This window comes from Corvus brachyrhynchos, unplaced genomic scaffold (genome assembly GCF_000691975.1).
Source record: "Corvus brachyrhynchos isolate BGI_N302 unplaced genomic scaffold, ASM69197v1 scaffold229, whole genome shotgun sequence".
In the NCBI taxonomy this organism is placed as follows: Eukaryota; Metazoa; Chordata; class Aves; order Passeriformes; family Corvidae; genus Corvus; species Corvus brachyrhynchos.
In genome coordinates this window covers 7,629,038-7,645,673 of record NW_008240042.1, presented here as the reverse complement: position 1 = coordinate 7,645,673, position 16,636 = coordinate 7,629,038, and the positions used below count along the sequence as shown (strand labels likewise).

Here is a 16,636-nt window from a genome sequence, read left to right as displayed (position 1 = left end):
CGACGCTCCCAGGCATGAGACTGAAGTGATTACATCACTCTTACTGAGCTACAAAACCTTCTCAATAAAAGAAGAAACAGAAGCAGTTCCACCATTAAATGTAAATCTGAGGGAACAAGGGAGCCTTAACAGACACTTGCTTCCTTCTAGAGGAAGCATGACAATTTGGTCCTTAATTTCAGCAGTACCCACTATTTTATCCTAGTTTCGTTCCATTGGTCTGGAGGGCTTTTATATAAAGCTTGGAGATGAAACAGAAATAAAATAAAAATATAAAAGTACTTCTGATTGCCAGTACAACCAAGGGAGAACTTCATTTCAAAAAGCCTTAAAAGACATTAAAATGTTATCTTTTTTCCCTCCCCTCATTATACAACAGTAGATAATCCTCTGAATTACAAGTCACGTTCTACATATAGTCTTAAATTACATTGCTAAAATATTGATACAACCAGACCTGGTTAATTCAAGCCAGTTTTACTTCTAATTAAGATTTAACAGAGGCTGAAGCATTTATGGTATAATGTCATGCAGACTTAGGGACAAAGGGAATACAGCGAGTGTGAATTAGGTGGGGAATACAACAGCAACTGAATTACTTTAGAAACAAAGAGAGTATTTGATGTGGAGAAAACAATGTTCTCTTGGGCTAATGGTAAGGGCTGAAGACAAGGCCAGCCACCCTTCCCAGAGAGTTTCCATTCAAGAAAGACTCTGGTGGCCCCTTCTCCTCTGCCACCAGAGTGGCAGTGCCCAGTGGGTGCCACTGGTGTGCATCAAACACCTCCCTGAATGCCACACAAGCCTTGCTACCTCTCAGGTGACCCCATTTCAACTCTAGCCCCCCATCACAGCTGCATGGTGGGCCCTGGGCTCTGGGCTGCACAAACAGACAAGGTGGTAAATCTAAATGCACTTTTAATTCTATGGGGAAATAAAGGAGTAGTTCAACTAACTGCATTAAAAAAATACTTCACAAAGTCATCACTTTGCAGAATGGCAGCACATGCACTGTAGTTTTAGATCAATACAAGATACAACTTCATTTAATCCAGAAGAAACACCAGCATGTAGTAATTGTGACAAGGATAACAAATGTATTCCTGAGAAGTGTTGCAAAGATGCGACAGAGATGTTCCAGGCAATCCTAAGTTGCCTGTACTATCACAGACTGCAGACCAGTCAACAGCAGCAAAATATCTTTAGAGCAAGAACTTTAATGAGGCAAGAAAAAGCAAAAACTGTCACAAGCTCGTATCCTGTTCCAAGATAGTCAGCTGAAGCATGATTGCTGTTAGGGCTGTTACTTCCTATCAGAAAATTGCCTAACCTGAAGACTAAGTGGCATGATACAAACTTATACAAAAAAATACCAAGGTTTTCATTCTTACAGAATCCAAGTACCTGATGATGAATAAAGTTGTTCATGAGAAAAGTATTTGTTACAAAATACAGAAATTGGAAAATCCAGATAATTGCAGATTTTAAAAAAAGCACACTAAAACCACATTCCTACAACACTGAATCTCTCAACAACAACAACAACAAAATATCTAAAAATATAAATCAAACATTGAACCCAGTAGATAAGAGAACCTCCTGGTCTGCATGGTGACCATGCATTACTCCCTCAAAGTAGTTGCAAAAGCATGGGAATATCAAGAAGGTGAAAATAAACATTCTTACTGATGAATAGTAAAATTATTAAATCCACAGGGAAACAGCAAATACTACCTTTACCAATACGCTACTGGAATCTGCAGAAATGTTAATTTGGAATTTATTTATTTATTTTATTTAGAAAAAAAAAATCAGGTAAGTTTTCTTAGTATTTCTGAGTTTGAGAAAGACACCTCCTTCAGGGTTCCAGAAACAGGAATAAATGTGCAGTAAATCTACACACAGTGTTTTAAAATTAGAAAATCTGTAATCACACTCAAATTTCCCTGTTACGGCCACTTACGGATAGATGGTATAGAGCACATTTATAGTTTAGGAGTTTCAGGAGCTTGTTTAAGTGAAATGACACAACTCCAGGAAGACAGAGGCTTTGTTTCAGCAGAAAGGAAGTATACGCCCTGTATGCAGTGACAAAACCAGAATTTCCCTGATTGAACATTTATCCTTCAACTATCCCACTGCCTTTGTGCCAGCAGAAAAGATGAATGCATCCTCCCGTAACATCAGACTACACCATCCATCTCACTAATAATTAAAGAGCAGATAAATGATTCCTTTTTTTTTACTGTACATCAGAACCAGAGTTCTTAAAACTGTAAAAATCAAAGAATATAACTCACACTGGGCATACTAATTCACATCACATTTGAAGGCACTTCCAGGCCTTACAGCAGAACTAAGACAAAAGTCTCCAATCTCTTTCACAAAAGGAGCTTGATATCTCATCTGCAACATTTCTGAGCAGGGCAGCTCTGCACAGCTCTACAGAGGTTAAATGAACAAGAGACTAAAATTCTGCAAACCCTCCTTGAGCAAAAAGCTATGCTGCAGCTACAGCTTAACTGTGATGAGGTAAGGAAAATTTTATGGTGACACAGGACTTTTCACTTGCGCTCTTACTTCTGACAAACGCAGAGTGTAAAAATAGTAAATAAATCACAGGTCTCTATTATTTATCATGCAGCAACCTGGAACTTCCTTCTGACATCTACAGAAAAGTAACTAAAATATTCACAAGTGTCCTAGTTTTCAGTATTCACTACAACTGCAGTGAATAACTACAACTGCAACCAAGCTCTGCTGGTTTCACATAGAAGTCTTAGCTGGCTCCCTCAGAGAAGAGCGAGGCAGAATCAGAACAAGGATATTCTCCAGAAAGGCACCACTGCCCAGCTGTTTTCCAGCTCCTTTGGTTTCACCGAGTAGCATGACACTGTCATAGGGCTAAGCAAAACCAGGAGGCACTGCCAATTTTTTCCTACTTCTGCATTAGAAAACCAACTAATCTTCCCAACTTGTGTATGAGAGAAGGAGAATTCTGCTAAACAGGAAAGAGACTCAGATACTGAAATATAAAGTAAATACAGAAGCTTGAAGGCAATAGTAAACTAATTTTTGGAAATTCTAAGTTAAGGCTACAAATGGGGTCACCAGGACAATGCTGAATGGTCCAATAAATGGCTACAAGATACATTAGTGAAATTAGTATGAAAAAATGATGTTATCACTGTCCAAATAGATTGCTACTTAAGCTTAATTAAGTGAAAAATTCAGAGAATATATTCTTCAGATTTATGGGAAGGACTCATTAAAAAGTTGTGAACAACATGTCAAATTAAATGACAGAAGTTATATTAAAATACTGAAAATACAACGTTAGTGGGTTTTAAGAAAAGAAACTATCACTGGGTTAATATTGAGAACTGCATGTTCCTTTTACAGCTTCTTTGCATAGTGGTTCGGACTACTACTTCTTAGGTGGGAGGAAAGATCCTACATCCAGTTAATATTATTATTAGTATTACCACTGTTGTTATTATAAATCAAATCTCACTTTTACACATTATCCAGTGGTAGCAAAAGAGGCAACACCTCATATCTGAAAAAAAGAAAGACCTGTAGCTGATAAGCAGTGAAGCAGATCAGAGACAGTCAAAAAGGAAAGGACTAAATAAAAGTTTGAAATTTTTGCATATCCTCCAAAATGAAAAAGACAAAATACTACAGAAACAGTGTCTTCCATGAAGAGCCTAATTTATTTAAAAAGAAAGCAAAGATTTGAAACATATATAATGAGATATCACTTATTCTACTTCAGCCTTTGTAGAAGAGCCTTAATCTTTTATCTTGATTATCTACATCTAACACAATGGCTGGTGTAAACTTGGTGCTACCTGCAAGTACCATTCTTAAGCCTTCCCCTTTGGTCCCAGGGCAGACTGACTGAAGGCCTGTCACTTCTCAACTGTGATCCCTCCCGGGTGGGAGTTATGGCATGACGACTGCACATTTGGTAAACACCTGACATGGGTCCAAGACCGTGCCTTAGATGGAGTGCACAACACAGAAGAAAAAAGGCAGCTTTAATGTCTTTATGCTGCTTTATGGCACTTAAGGTCAGGCTATGCCTGAACCCATGAAAGTCTTTCCAGACAAATCTGACTTGTCAAGATTCTTTGAGCCAAAGAGTGGGTTTATACTGGACTGGCACTTCATTTGATATGACTGCGACATTTCTGATTTGTATACTAAGAGGTCTGCACACACTGTTACAGCTCTTCTATCTAGAAGTCCACAGTTTGGGTTCTGCTTGGGCAGGAACATTTAGGTCCAGGCATCATTCACTTTAGAAAAGAAATTTTGTCTTCACTCGTCACTGCTGCCCCCAAAACAACCAATTTTCTAAATTGTCTTCCATAGACAAGGAACTGCAAATGAGGAATGATTCATCATTCAGTTCCCCCCAAAGGATTTAGTGTGATGAGACATGTAGAGGCACTAATAGACTGTGAAAGAAGTGTGGGCTAAACTAATTGAGTAGTATTGATCCACCAGTGCCAGGGAGATTATCATGAGCGCCTACAAGTCCTCACAATATGGAAAATTTGAGAAGAAGTGAGCTGATTGAGAAAAAATTCAACCCTCCAACTAACTCTCAACTATGCATTTAGCAACCCTGTTACAGTAATACTTTACACGCACACTGCATAACCTGATTTATCTTCGCAGCTTCACAAATATTAGCTAATTAATCTTTCACCATTGTAGTTTCACTCCACAGCACATCTTAATTTTTCTTTATAATTGAAGCTAAAGATTTAAACTGGCACAGAAATGTGTGTTATTTCTAAGGAAAACGTTCCATGACCTCATCCTACCTAATCTGTCACAGCAAAAAACTTAAAAAAAAAGGGACAGAGAAAATATGCATATTTAGAGAATAAACTACAATAATTTCTCTGATTACTATTTAAAATAAAATGCATGTTGACAGTCATAACAGTCAGTAATCCTGTTTTACTGGTAATGAGAGATTTGTAGTTGAAGTTGGTACTTTTGCATTGCAGCTGGCTGAAGTGCTAAAATGTCAAGCACTGACTGATTACTGTCTAATTACAGACCCATAAACAACTTTATATGGCTACAGAATTATTCCCCCAGGTCTTCCCAGTGTTACCATCAAGACTAATTTTGAAGAAGCGCTTAACTTGTGCACTATATTTGACATAAAGTTTTCTTGTTGGACATTTTGGCATTAGCACAGTTTAAAATCTGGATGAAACTTTCCCAGATTATCTTTGCAACAAAAAGCTTGGTCTCTTGCCTCTGAAAATTATTTATTAATTTATTTTTACTCCTAGACCTTACTTGCCATTGAAGCTGAAAATTGCACCAAGAGACATGGCAGTTTTGTGAACACATAAATTTTAGCTCAAGACAAGAAAAAAACAATTCACTGCAACTCAGGTGTGAAGGGGTAGAAAATTTAGTGTGTGTGCTCAGTGCATCACTTCTTACTCAGAGCATTCACAAACATAGCGTGTACTAAAATATTACTTACAAAATTATTTATGTTGTATTTTGTGAGGATGAGAAACCCTTCTGATCTCTTTTGCACTCATACATGACCTCCATCCCTTTTTACATCCCTTACATCCCTTTTTGCAAATGGGCAAAGTGAAGTTTGAACTGTGCACAATTATGACTCTCCCCTCCAGGTGATTTAAAAGAGGAAAGAAACAAGTAGAAAGAGCCAAAAATGAGAGCAGGGCATGAGGAATGTGTCTTTAACTAAAGATGGGGGAAAAGGTAGATGGTTGTTTCCAGCGGCTTGATTTTGGAACTATCTTATGGAATCTTTGCCTACAGCTTTAGATTATCTGACTTTATGAAATATCTAAACGACAACACAGACAAGCACAAGTTCATTTGGATCAGAATTAATAGAAGATTAGTGTGCCATCAAGCTCTACAAATCTAAACTGCCCTCAAGAACACAAAAACCAGATTTTAGTAATAAAATATTTTATTACTCACACATGTTTTAATAAAATTTTAAGTTAGTAATACAATTGATATGACTTCTACTAGGGTCTTAGATTTTTCTTAAATTGCATCATGAATTTAAGTGTAAAATGACACACTGTAGTGCATCAGTCATTAAGGACACTTCACCATTTTTACACTGATTCTGTTTATTAACGTATCTGCTATTTATTTCTTAATGTCTTATTGAACAGCCTAACTCATTACCTAACTATATCACACACATTTTACACCACCACACTGTGAGGTCAATTAAAGTTTTTGTTAAAATAACACAAGAATAGAGTATATGATTTCCTTGGTGTGTACTTTAAAAGCCAGCCTCAGGTTTATTTGATTATTTTGTAGTTTATGCAAATAAGCCGTTAAGCTCCCAAGTAAAATTTCACATTTCCCAACACATTTTCAACTCATTTTTCTAATCTGAAAGTGTAAACCTAATTTGAGAAGTGTACAGCTTCAGCACCACTGCTGTGTATAACACATTTCCTTCATAGCAAAAGTGATTCTTAACCATTTTTCTAATAAATAGCCTATTGTATTTATTGCATATTACATTTTTGTTTGTATCTCAGCACATTTTGCTTCACATAAAAACAATATTTTCACCGCTCTTTTAAGAGCTCAGTAGGTTTTCTTAAGAACTCGGCTGACTGAACAGCCAAAAAATGTTGACTATTTGAAACAGTTAGCCATTTCCATTGCATTCTCTACTGCTGACTGTCCTGTGAATCTACAGCTTTTACCACAATATTGCAGTTCCATGAATCTTTAAAACGATACCATTGTTTGCCCCTCTTTTCTGCTTCTCACCAAAATTGCATTACAACTCTGATTGCAAAAAACCCACAACTGGTCTTGACTATCAAGCCCAGTAAGACAGATTTGTATGGGGTAGTAACACTGGCACCTACACTGCTGTCACGCCACTCTTATTTCCATCTTATTTAGCATGCTTTAATCTTGGCAGCTTGGCTGAACTCTCATTTAGACCTCCTATATCCTGTACCTCCACAGTCCTTTGCACAATCTTATTCTAAGTTGGTATAAACATACTAAAGGAGTGCTTTTTCTTTCCCTCTCAGAAGATGTAAAATCACATTGGTTTTGTGACTGACAATGAAGCTGCATAAATGAGTTTCCCATCTGTCTGTCCCTTGACTGCTCATTCCTGTCTTCAGGAGTGTCAAGATCTCTCTCTACCTGAGGTGTGCTGTTATAATTTATGGCACAGCTGCTCAGTAAACTAAATCCCTAATTTGCTATTGATTAAAAATAAACTTGAAATTTATTTAGAAGTTACCCCATTCAATCTGTGCTGCTTCTGTGAAATGGAAAACAGGTATGAAAAATGAATCAGAAAGCATTGCTTTGGCATGTTTGACAGTGTGACAGCATTTTTTTTTAAATCAAAATGAGTAAGCTTCTGGCTGCCACTTTCTACTATAGCCAATGATAGATGAGTGACTATCATTTACCTTTACTTATATCTTCTCTTGAAAGGTTTCACACAGATAATACCTCATATTTAAAATTTCCCACATTGGTCAGAGAATGCAGAGGAGCATTACTATCAACAATTAGATACTCAACTGTAGGCTTTTCGAAGCTGACTTGTACAGCTGTTTAAATGCCATAGTTCTCCTTTTCCTAGGAGTAAAAATGTGAATTTATTGGTTTTGTTCATCCTACACTGGAAATATATAAAAACAACCTGAAAGCATACCCTTATCATAGATGATACTACTAGCACAAGTTCAGATTACATTCTGCGTTTTACTCTCTTATGTGAATGTTTTAATTTACTCTGACAATAATTTCTGTGCTTCCAACGTTTGGAATAAAATATGCACGTGTGAGATTGAGTGCTTTCTTTTTTTCCTCTATTGCCTTATCTACTTCACAGCTTCTGCAAATTTTCCTTCCTGCTTTCCTGACAGTGGCTAATAAATCATTGTCCCTTAAACGTGCTGCTGAAGTTTCCATAAAGCTGGAGCTTCCTAAATTAGTATATAAATACACATATTATTTTTATGCTGCTGACTCAGGACTGCAACATTTGCATCTATCAGGGTACCCTAGGGCATGGCATCCTCCCTGGCAAGGGAGAAGGCCCCATCAGATCTCAGAGAGAAAGGCAGAAGCCTCTTACTCTAGGTGCAAAACAGGAAGAGAAGGGGAAGATAGGCACTTACGGGGTAATTTTTTAAACAGTACTGTTTTCATCCTCTCCTCAGCTGCATAGCCAAAGTCATTTACCTCTAAGCTCCTTCTAAGAGGCCCCAGCACTGGCCAAGGATCACAGAGAGCAGAGTACTCACTGCTCATCCTAATGATGCTGTGCCACTGTGAAAGGGGAGATTTACGGGCTCAGAAAGAACACAAGTGGTATAGAGCATAATCAAGGATCTTTGAGGTGAGGGCACTCTGTAGACATTACTCCTAAACAGACATCACAAAGACCAGCAACTGACTAAAACAAGAAACCATATTTAACAAGAAACCATATTTAAAGTGAGGCTGCCACCAGAGCTACATGCAAACAAGGAGAGAAGAACTGGAAGGGGAACAAGAGCAAAAGTTTGAATAAGAGGTGTTGAGATCTTGATTCTACATAAAATACTCATTAAATTACCTCTAACTGTGATTTAATAGCAACTTTCCTTTTGTCCCTAATGCTTTCAATCTCTTTGTGTCCTAGGCAGGTCAGCTCGATTACAACTAACAACTTCTCCATCATGGTTGCTCTCTGTGTTATTCCTCAGTTAGCCTCTGTATTTTTTCCCAATTACGTCTGACTACATTGTACTGTTACATCTCTCATTCATGTCTCACCAACGTGCTGTTTATTTGAGACAAGTGCTACACCTCTGAGCAGAGCTATGTCTCCGTTCTATTATTTCTATATGGGGTGTTTACTTATTTGTGGTGCAAATGAGAAGGCTTGGTTAGACAAGATAGCAGAAGCCCATGTTTTCCTGGAAGTATCTGAAACAAAAAATAAATAATTTATGCTTAACAAATGAAGCAAAAGAAACAAAAGCAAGAGCAAATTGCTACTTTGGAGAGCCCTAATTATAGACAAGTCTGAAAGGCTCTTCAGCACTATGAGAAAATTCTGAGTGATGAAAATGGGAGCAGGCAGTACATTTTCCTGGAACAGACTTTTATTCATATTGATCCTGCCTAAACTCCCTTGTGCCCTTCTTCAGGTAAGGTCTGAAATTACAAGTCACAAACACCTATGGCAGTACTTTATCTTAAAATGTAAATTATTACTGAAAGTCAGAATGTCCTGCTGAGAAGCAGGAGGCCTGGGGCCTTGGACACAGATATCCTTGCCCATACTTTAAGGCTTCCTGCGGTGCCATGCATGTGGATCCGTTCCCCTCCAGTGAACAAAAATCTCAATGGCTAATTAGCAGTGTGCATAAATAACTTCTGTGGGAGAGACACATTTTGGAAGTAGTAATTGGCACGCTTGTCTAGGTCTGATTTGCACTTATACTGCATGACCGACATACGGCTGGAAAGAAGAAATCATTCATTGCCTCAGCCTACTGTAGTGTCTACTTAAGTAGCTTAGATAAGTGGAAGTGGAAATAAAGTGATTATTCCAATTATCAAAGGCTCACAGGAATACCATGAGCCATGAGAAATTTACTCTCACTTAATAAACTGCTTAAAATTAGCACTGAGAAAACAGCAGGAGCGTCAAAGGCGGTGTGAGGTTCAGCTGACCTAACTGCAGCAGCACAGGATGGCAGCAGGTAGCAAGCAGACTGGGACACACTCATCTTCCCAGTCTGTGCTGAAAAAAACACCAATATCTCTAAAGGACTCTGGCTAGACTTGCAAACAACAAGAATGACATTTAAATTGAGTTTGAATATCATTAATCTATTTAGATTTACTGAAACATGCTGCCCTCTGCTTCCATCCTCTGGCATTTGTCCATTACAGCTGTGTGCCAAAAGTGAATTGTTTCATTAAAATCTGAAACAAAAGGCACTGATGTTTTGAGTCACAAAAATTAGTATTTTTAAAAGATAATATTTGTTAATAGAGAATATTTGATCACCATGATTCACTGTCTGCACTAAATTCCATCAAGCATTCATATTCCCAGTGCATTTCAAATATACCCACAAGCACATTTTCTGAGAAACTGTAATAGTATTTTCTTTATAAAATAAAATTATAGATAGATTTGATTTCTTGCTTTTCCACAAAATTATAACAGTGTAGAATTTCAGCTGCTGCATGAGTGGAACTACAGAGATTTCTTTTAACTCAAGTCTTTGGGGGCTTGGAATTTTTTTCAGCAGTTAATATGTTCTGCATAAAACCAAAACAGACTCAGAAGAAAATCCTCCAGCAGATTTTTAATGATCTGGGTGAAAGAATACTTTGAAATCTCACAATTTCATCTCAGAATAGCATATGGATATAACCCAAAATATCAATTATTTATTATCTAATGTAAAAGAACAGTACTAATTTACATGGCATTCCACATTACATTTATTATATTTCTTAGAAGCTAAACTAAAAATGATAAAAAATATAAACTATTTAAACGCCATTAGACATAGCCATACAATCTCATGGATGTAGTTCAAATTGCCAAGATGTGACCAAAAAGAAAAGGCTTTACAAGTGAAAATACACAAACCAGAAAGTTCAGTAGCACAGGCCAGATACAAAGAGCACTCCTTGCTTAGCTTCATTTAGTACTGATTACATCTAAAAAATGCTACCCCATTCTGTGCAATCATTTAAGGGATGTTTGTGATTAACAATACAATACAAACAATGTAATCACAAAAGGCTTAGATTACCAGGACTGCAATTCAAGTATCAGTAGCTGAATACAACTTTTCTTTTTCTCAACTTACCGCAAATTCATGATCCATACACTATAATAACACTTCTGTGTCAATTGCCCTAGTTTCTTACTACAAACATATAATGCAACATATAATGCAGAAAATAGGCAGAATTATTTGGTAGATTTTAATAGCACTGTTGTGAGCAGTGCTACAAGATAAGGCTTTTCTGTTTGTTCCCAGACTGTTCCCAGAAGCAAAATACAGACTTGTGTATTTCATTCAGGTCCTGTTCTTCTCCCTTATCATACAGCTTCACTTTAAAAATTATTTTCAGTTACTATAATTTACTGAACTTTGACCACCAGACCAAGGTTATGCTTAAAAAATGTAAGAAGAGTGCTGCTGGAATTATATGGTCCTCATATACCAAAAGAGAAGGTGTATGAACTTCAGGAGTGATCTTGAGATTGCAAAACCTTCGTAAAAGTCGAATATTTAAATTAGCAAACAGATTTAAGTCTTATTTTAAGCATGGGAGGTATACTGTGTGCTTCTGTGATCCCAAAATACTGCTCATAATGTGGAATTGTGTCTACTAATTTGAGTCCAAAAATGCTGCAAAATGACTGAGCCTACCAGTGGGATTAGACTCAGTTACACAACTATTCGTCCATCCATTACATATGTCTTTAGTTATCTAGAGGTTTCCAGTTATTCCTTCTCTAGGAAACTCACTGTTCAAAACAAATCAATTTTTAATTATTTTAAGCTAGATTTGTGCTTTTGCAAAATGTGATTCTACAGCAGGTACCATAACAAAGCCATTACCTCACATGATTACAACAACTGAACCACAGCCCTTATCCATTGGCTTAATTGTGTCAATTAATAGATAATTTTACATCCCACATATTTTACTTTACCAATAAGTAGGGAAAATCCATAGAAGTAATGTAATTATGCAACATTGGAACACGAGGAAGCAATGATAGTTCATCTAGGTTTGACCTCGAAATAACACATCTTGCTGTTTGCATGCTACAAAACTGCAGCTTGCAGCTCTTTAGGACCTCATCCTATTTATGCCAATAAACATCCTGAATACCTCCAGCTTGTGAATGAGGTACTGAGATGGATCTTAGCGGCTCTAAATTTCTCACTCAATACATGTAAAAGTTGTACACCTATATCCAGCTATTTCAGAGCATTACTTTAAAAAGAAGTACTTGCCACTTCCCTTTTCCTAATTTATTACCATTTTACAGTCTGAAGTTGTAGGGACAGACAAAAAACAACTAGTGTCCTAGCGATACCATATAGGACTACCTAAAAACAGAGGCCAGACAAAATTAAGAGAATAAAAAGCAGCTATATTTATTGAAGGGCCTTCAGGTACATTTGGGGCAGACAAAGCCCCCCAGGGGCTACACCCTAAAATGGATGACAGGTCACGGGTTTTCATACTTTTGTAAGTTTGGTCCATTTTCACATCAGGGGTTAATCCTCCAATTACAGCTTCAGGTAATGAAGTCTTTTACCCCAAGTTTGCTCTCCACTAACCCACTTCTGTTTACATTTCTCAGGGCCTGAGACAGTAAGGTGTCCTTGATTCTCAGGCTAGAGAGGAATTGTTCTGTCTGACCAAAATGGGAGAACAGTAGCTAACACTGTATAGGGAGTTTAGAGTTATACACTAAAGAATTGCAGGATTACAAATATATGAAAAATATAAAAACTAAAATCCTAAGGCATCACTAGCAAAAGAGGAACTTACACAGAAAGTTAACTATGTTTACATTGGAAAATGGTTATGCTGTTGAAGTTGTTGAAGAGGTACTGGATATCAGAATGAAAAAGCTGAGATATGACTAAAAAGCCTAGAAATAGTCGCTGTGTAATTTTCAAAACTTTCTTTTCTCATTCAGAAGAAGCTATAGCTTTAGGTATACTGCAGCTTAGAGAGCCATGAGGAGTGGAAGTTGATCCAAAATAAATATTAAATTTATTTATTTAGATAAATAAATAAAGGACTGGCAATAAAGAAAGAAAGGACTGTTGTTAGAAATAGTGTTATGAGATGTGTCACCATCAGAAGCAATTGGGCTACATGCATTTTTACCAGTTTGGATTTGGTAATTTGCATTTAGAAAGAGCACTCATTCCTTTTTATTTCTTGTAAGAAGAATGCTTAGAAAGACATGATTCATGTTCCACATGTCTAGGTATAATAAATGTGCATAAGCTCATGAACTCACATTAATTACATTAATTTTAATCCCTGAAAAACAGGTTGTAGGACATGGTTTTCCATTATTGCTAAAAACAGTTTCTTGCAACAGATCTTTAATGAAATTTTCTTCTGCCAAGTGCAAAGGTAATCAAGCTACAAGGCAGTGATGTTCAGAAACATCATTAGAAAGTTATAAAAATTTGCATGTAAATAAGCATCTTCACAATCTTACTACTTTCTCAAAAAACTCAGCTAGCCATGTAGCAATCTGCAAATAACATGTTTCTAAAGGCCACATAAACACTGAAGAATGACAGTTTAGATACAAAACTAGAACAATAAGGATTGACAAAAGCACTAATTTATCCATTTGTGTTTACCATTACAGAGGTGAAAACTACAGCTGAGAATCAAGATTTTAACATAAACCAATCACAACCAAAATAAAACATAACTGAACAATGCAGCTCAGGGATTTTACAAAAATAGAACTTCATAACAGATACTAATCCATTGAAAAGATTATAGATTCCAGGCCATAACCTGTGGACAACCAGAAACCTGTACAGGTTTTTTAGCCCTTAAGAAAAACAGTACCTCTTTGATCCAGAAAATTAAATTAAACTTTTTTTTAAAAAGAAAATAATGTAAAAAATCACTTTCCTGCAGCAATGTTATTTCATATCAAATGGGAAAGGAAGAGAGGAAGAAAAGAGGTTAACATAGGAGAAATTTGCTATGCACAACACTGACTAGGTTTGAGAACACAAAACCATGTTTTCTGACATGTGACACCATACCTGGTGACGTGGGAAATTGCCTTCACACGGTGGTGACAATTACACAGACTGTAATCAAGAATGCAGTGCATGACAATAGATGGATGGAAGGTAAAAAGAAAGAAAAAAAAGAGAGAAGGCATAAGAATGATATTCAAACACATGTAACACAAATGAACAACTAGAAAACTTCATGGACATAGCCCCTTCATGAAGTACCCTCTTCAACTCACTTCAGATCTCTAAACTGATCATCTTTACAGACCTCACCTTGATTTTTGCTTACTTTCTGCTTGTAGCTGCAGCAAAGAAAGACTGGTCCTCTCCGAGTATAACATTTCAGTTGATACTACCCTCCATTATTAGAGTATTACAGACTGTGGAAACAAGTCCCACCACTGTCACCAGAGTGCAATTGGGGTTTTGTTGTTGAGCACCTTGACCTTACATGTTACATTAGGTTATGAGCACATGAAGCGAGGTGTTTAACATCTTTTCAAACACTGGATAAAAATCATGATTAAATTACCAAAAGAAGAAGCATTTAAAATTTATCTTGATACATTCCAAAGAGGGTTAGATGGTTATAAAGAAGGTTATAAAAAGTACATATAAAAATATATAACAACCACCTCCACTGAAACTTCACCCTGTGACTGTATCTTCTGGTTTTTTATATATCCACAAGAAGAAGCAAATGGGGAGGTAAGAGAAGGACAAATCCCACCAAGCTCTGACTCTCGCTAAACAACATGGTGTGATCCATCTGCTGTCAGAAAGCCCAATCCAGGCATTATTTGACTTTCTGTGAATCTGGTTCCCCATCATTTTTTTTTGTGCTGAGACACCACTTAGGGGGTTCCTGTTGTTTGTTCTTTCACTGATGTGCTTTGGGTCCCTCCTCCTGAACACGGCCATCACTTAACAGAAGGGAAGGAATATGCTGTGGTTTGGGGGAGCAGGGATGGATGGCAGCAAAGGGAGGGGACCTCTTTAATTCCTGTTGTCAACATTAAGCAGCAGCAAGACTGCTCACAACTCCCATGTTCAGCCTTTCAAGCAATACACGAGCAGAAAAATAAAAGTACAGATACCCTTAGACTAATCAGTCATTTATATCTAATGTTTTAATTACCTTGTTACACTAAAATTGGAATTACAAATTTCATCATACGTTGGTTCACTAATGGAATAGATTCTATTGCAAGATGTAATCACTGCTGAAAGCCATTCACAGAAAGAGATACAAAAGAAAATACTACATAAGAATCTGCTGTTGTTACTTATTGTATCATTTGGGATTTTTTTCTTTCTGTAACAGTAAATAGCCAGGTTACTGACTGTGGGAGAAGGAAAGGGTAGCAGATTTAACTGCAATGCCCTCATGCATAGGCAGTGCTCGATATGAAAGAAACGGAGGGACTGCATTTCTAGATTCAACATTAGAAATAAGAAATACAGCTGTAAGGACTGGGCTAACATTATGGGGGTTTTTCAATTAGAATACAGGTTCATGAGAAATTAAAGATTTGGATTACTGAATCTTTGAATCTTTTGAAAAATCTTCTCTCATTCTGACAGTATCAATTTATTAGAAGACAATGGTACCTAAATTTAATAAGAATTTGCTCGTAAATGTACAAAAAGTGAAAATTTATTGAATTGGCACTTCTTTTTTTACCAATATTGTCTGTATGTCCTCTGCTAATATCACATTATTGAATATGTACACTAAACACATTGTATATGTTATATATTTTGTGCGTACACAGATCATGTTCATTTTCTGAACACTACCTAACCATGACAATTTGGAAATAAATGCAAAACCTAGTACTTGAGTCTTCTATGATGAAAAGCAAAAGAACAAGTAATTAATTATAAACAATTCTATTTACTAAGAACTGAGTTTGCATTCATCTTATGCATTCTTTTATTTATTTTTTTTTGGAAACATCAAGTTAAGTGCTCTTAGGGGTGTTGGTTTATATATTTGACTAGGGTAATTTGAAAAGCATACCATAAATAAAACTGAGAAATCAAATACAACTGAAGCAATCATATAATGAGGAAAAATAGCATAATTTTTTCCTTCTATTCAGTTGTCTGAGAAATAATTTATACTATATTTAAATTAATTTAAATTACCTTATAAATCAGCAATAATCAGATTATAGACTGAAATCCCATGTTTCAAAGCAAAATTTCTACATATCATGGAGGCAACTGATGGTTCAAAGTGAAATGTTGGAATCACTGCAAGCTAATTCTTTTATGCTACTGTTCTCCTTAGTGCACCATCACAGCTTTCAATTACTGAGAAAATACATCTAAAAATAAACCACAGAACTAAAACACAAAAAGTTATGTTCTAAAGCCACATATAAATCAAAGAAGTGAAAGCCATTGTAATAACATACGAAGTTCAAGGCACCAGGATGAAACAGCAATTGAATCCACTGATGCAGGCAGCAAAGTCACTGTGTTATCCCACCTCTTCCTAATGTTTTCATTAAAATTGGGACACTTATCAGTAGTTTCAAATAGAAACTTTGCTAAAATTTTGATGGTAGGTCAGCAAAGCCATAGTCAACTTATAGAGGTTAAACACCTTCTACTACTAATTGGATACCACTAAGATCTGAAGGAAGACCCAAAACAAATGGTGTGTAACCAAACTGCCTGTAACTGAAACTAAAAATTATTGCCAAGACATCTGCTGAGGACTGATAACAAAGGCGACCCCGTGCCATGAATTAAAATAATCCTAAATGCAAAAGACTACCAGA

General features: G+C 36.5%; 1 protein-coding gene across 4 annotated transcripts in view; it reads right to left on the bottom strand.

Annotated features, from left to right (window-relative positions):
- The window catches only part of CCSER1 (coiled-coil serine rich protein 1), a 562,152-nt gene that overhangs the window by 85,614 nt on the left and 459,902 nt on the right, over positions 1-16,636 (bottom strand). The window contains exon 10 of one of the 4 annotated variants that reach the window (XM_017744243.1): positions 13,869-13,916. The exons of the other annotated variants lie outside the window; for them this stretch is intronic. Coding sequence (XP_017599732.1) covers positions 13,891-13,916 — 26 coding nt within the window. The 3' untranslated portion in view covers positions 13,869-13,890. The remainder of the gene's footprint in view (positions 1-13,868; positions 13,917-16,636) is intronic. 4 annotated transcript variants of the gene reach the window in all.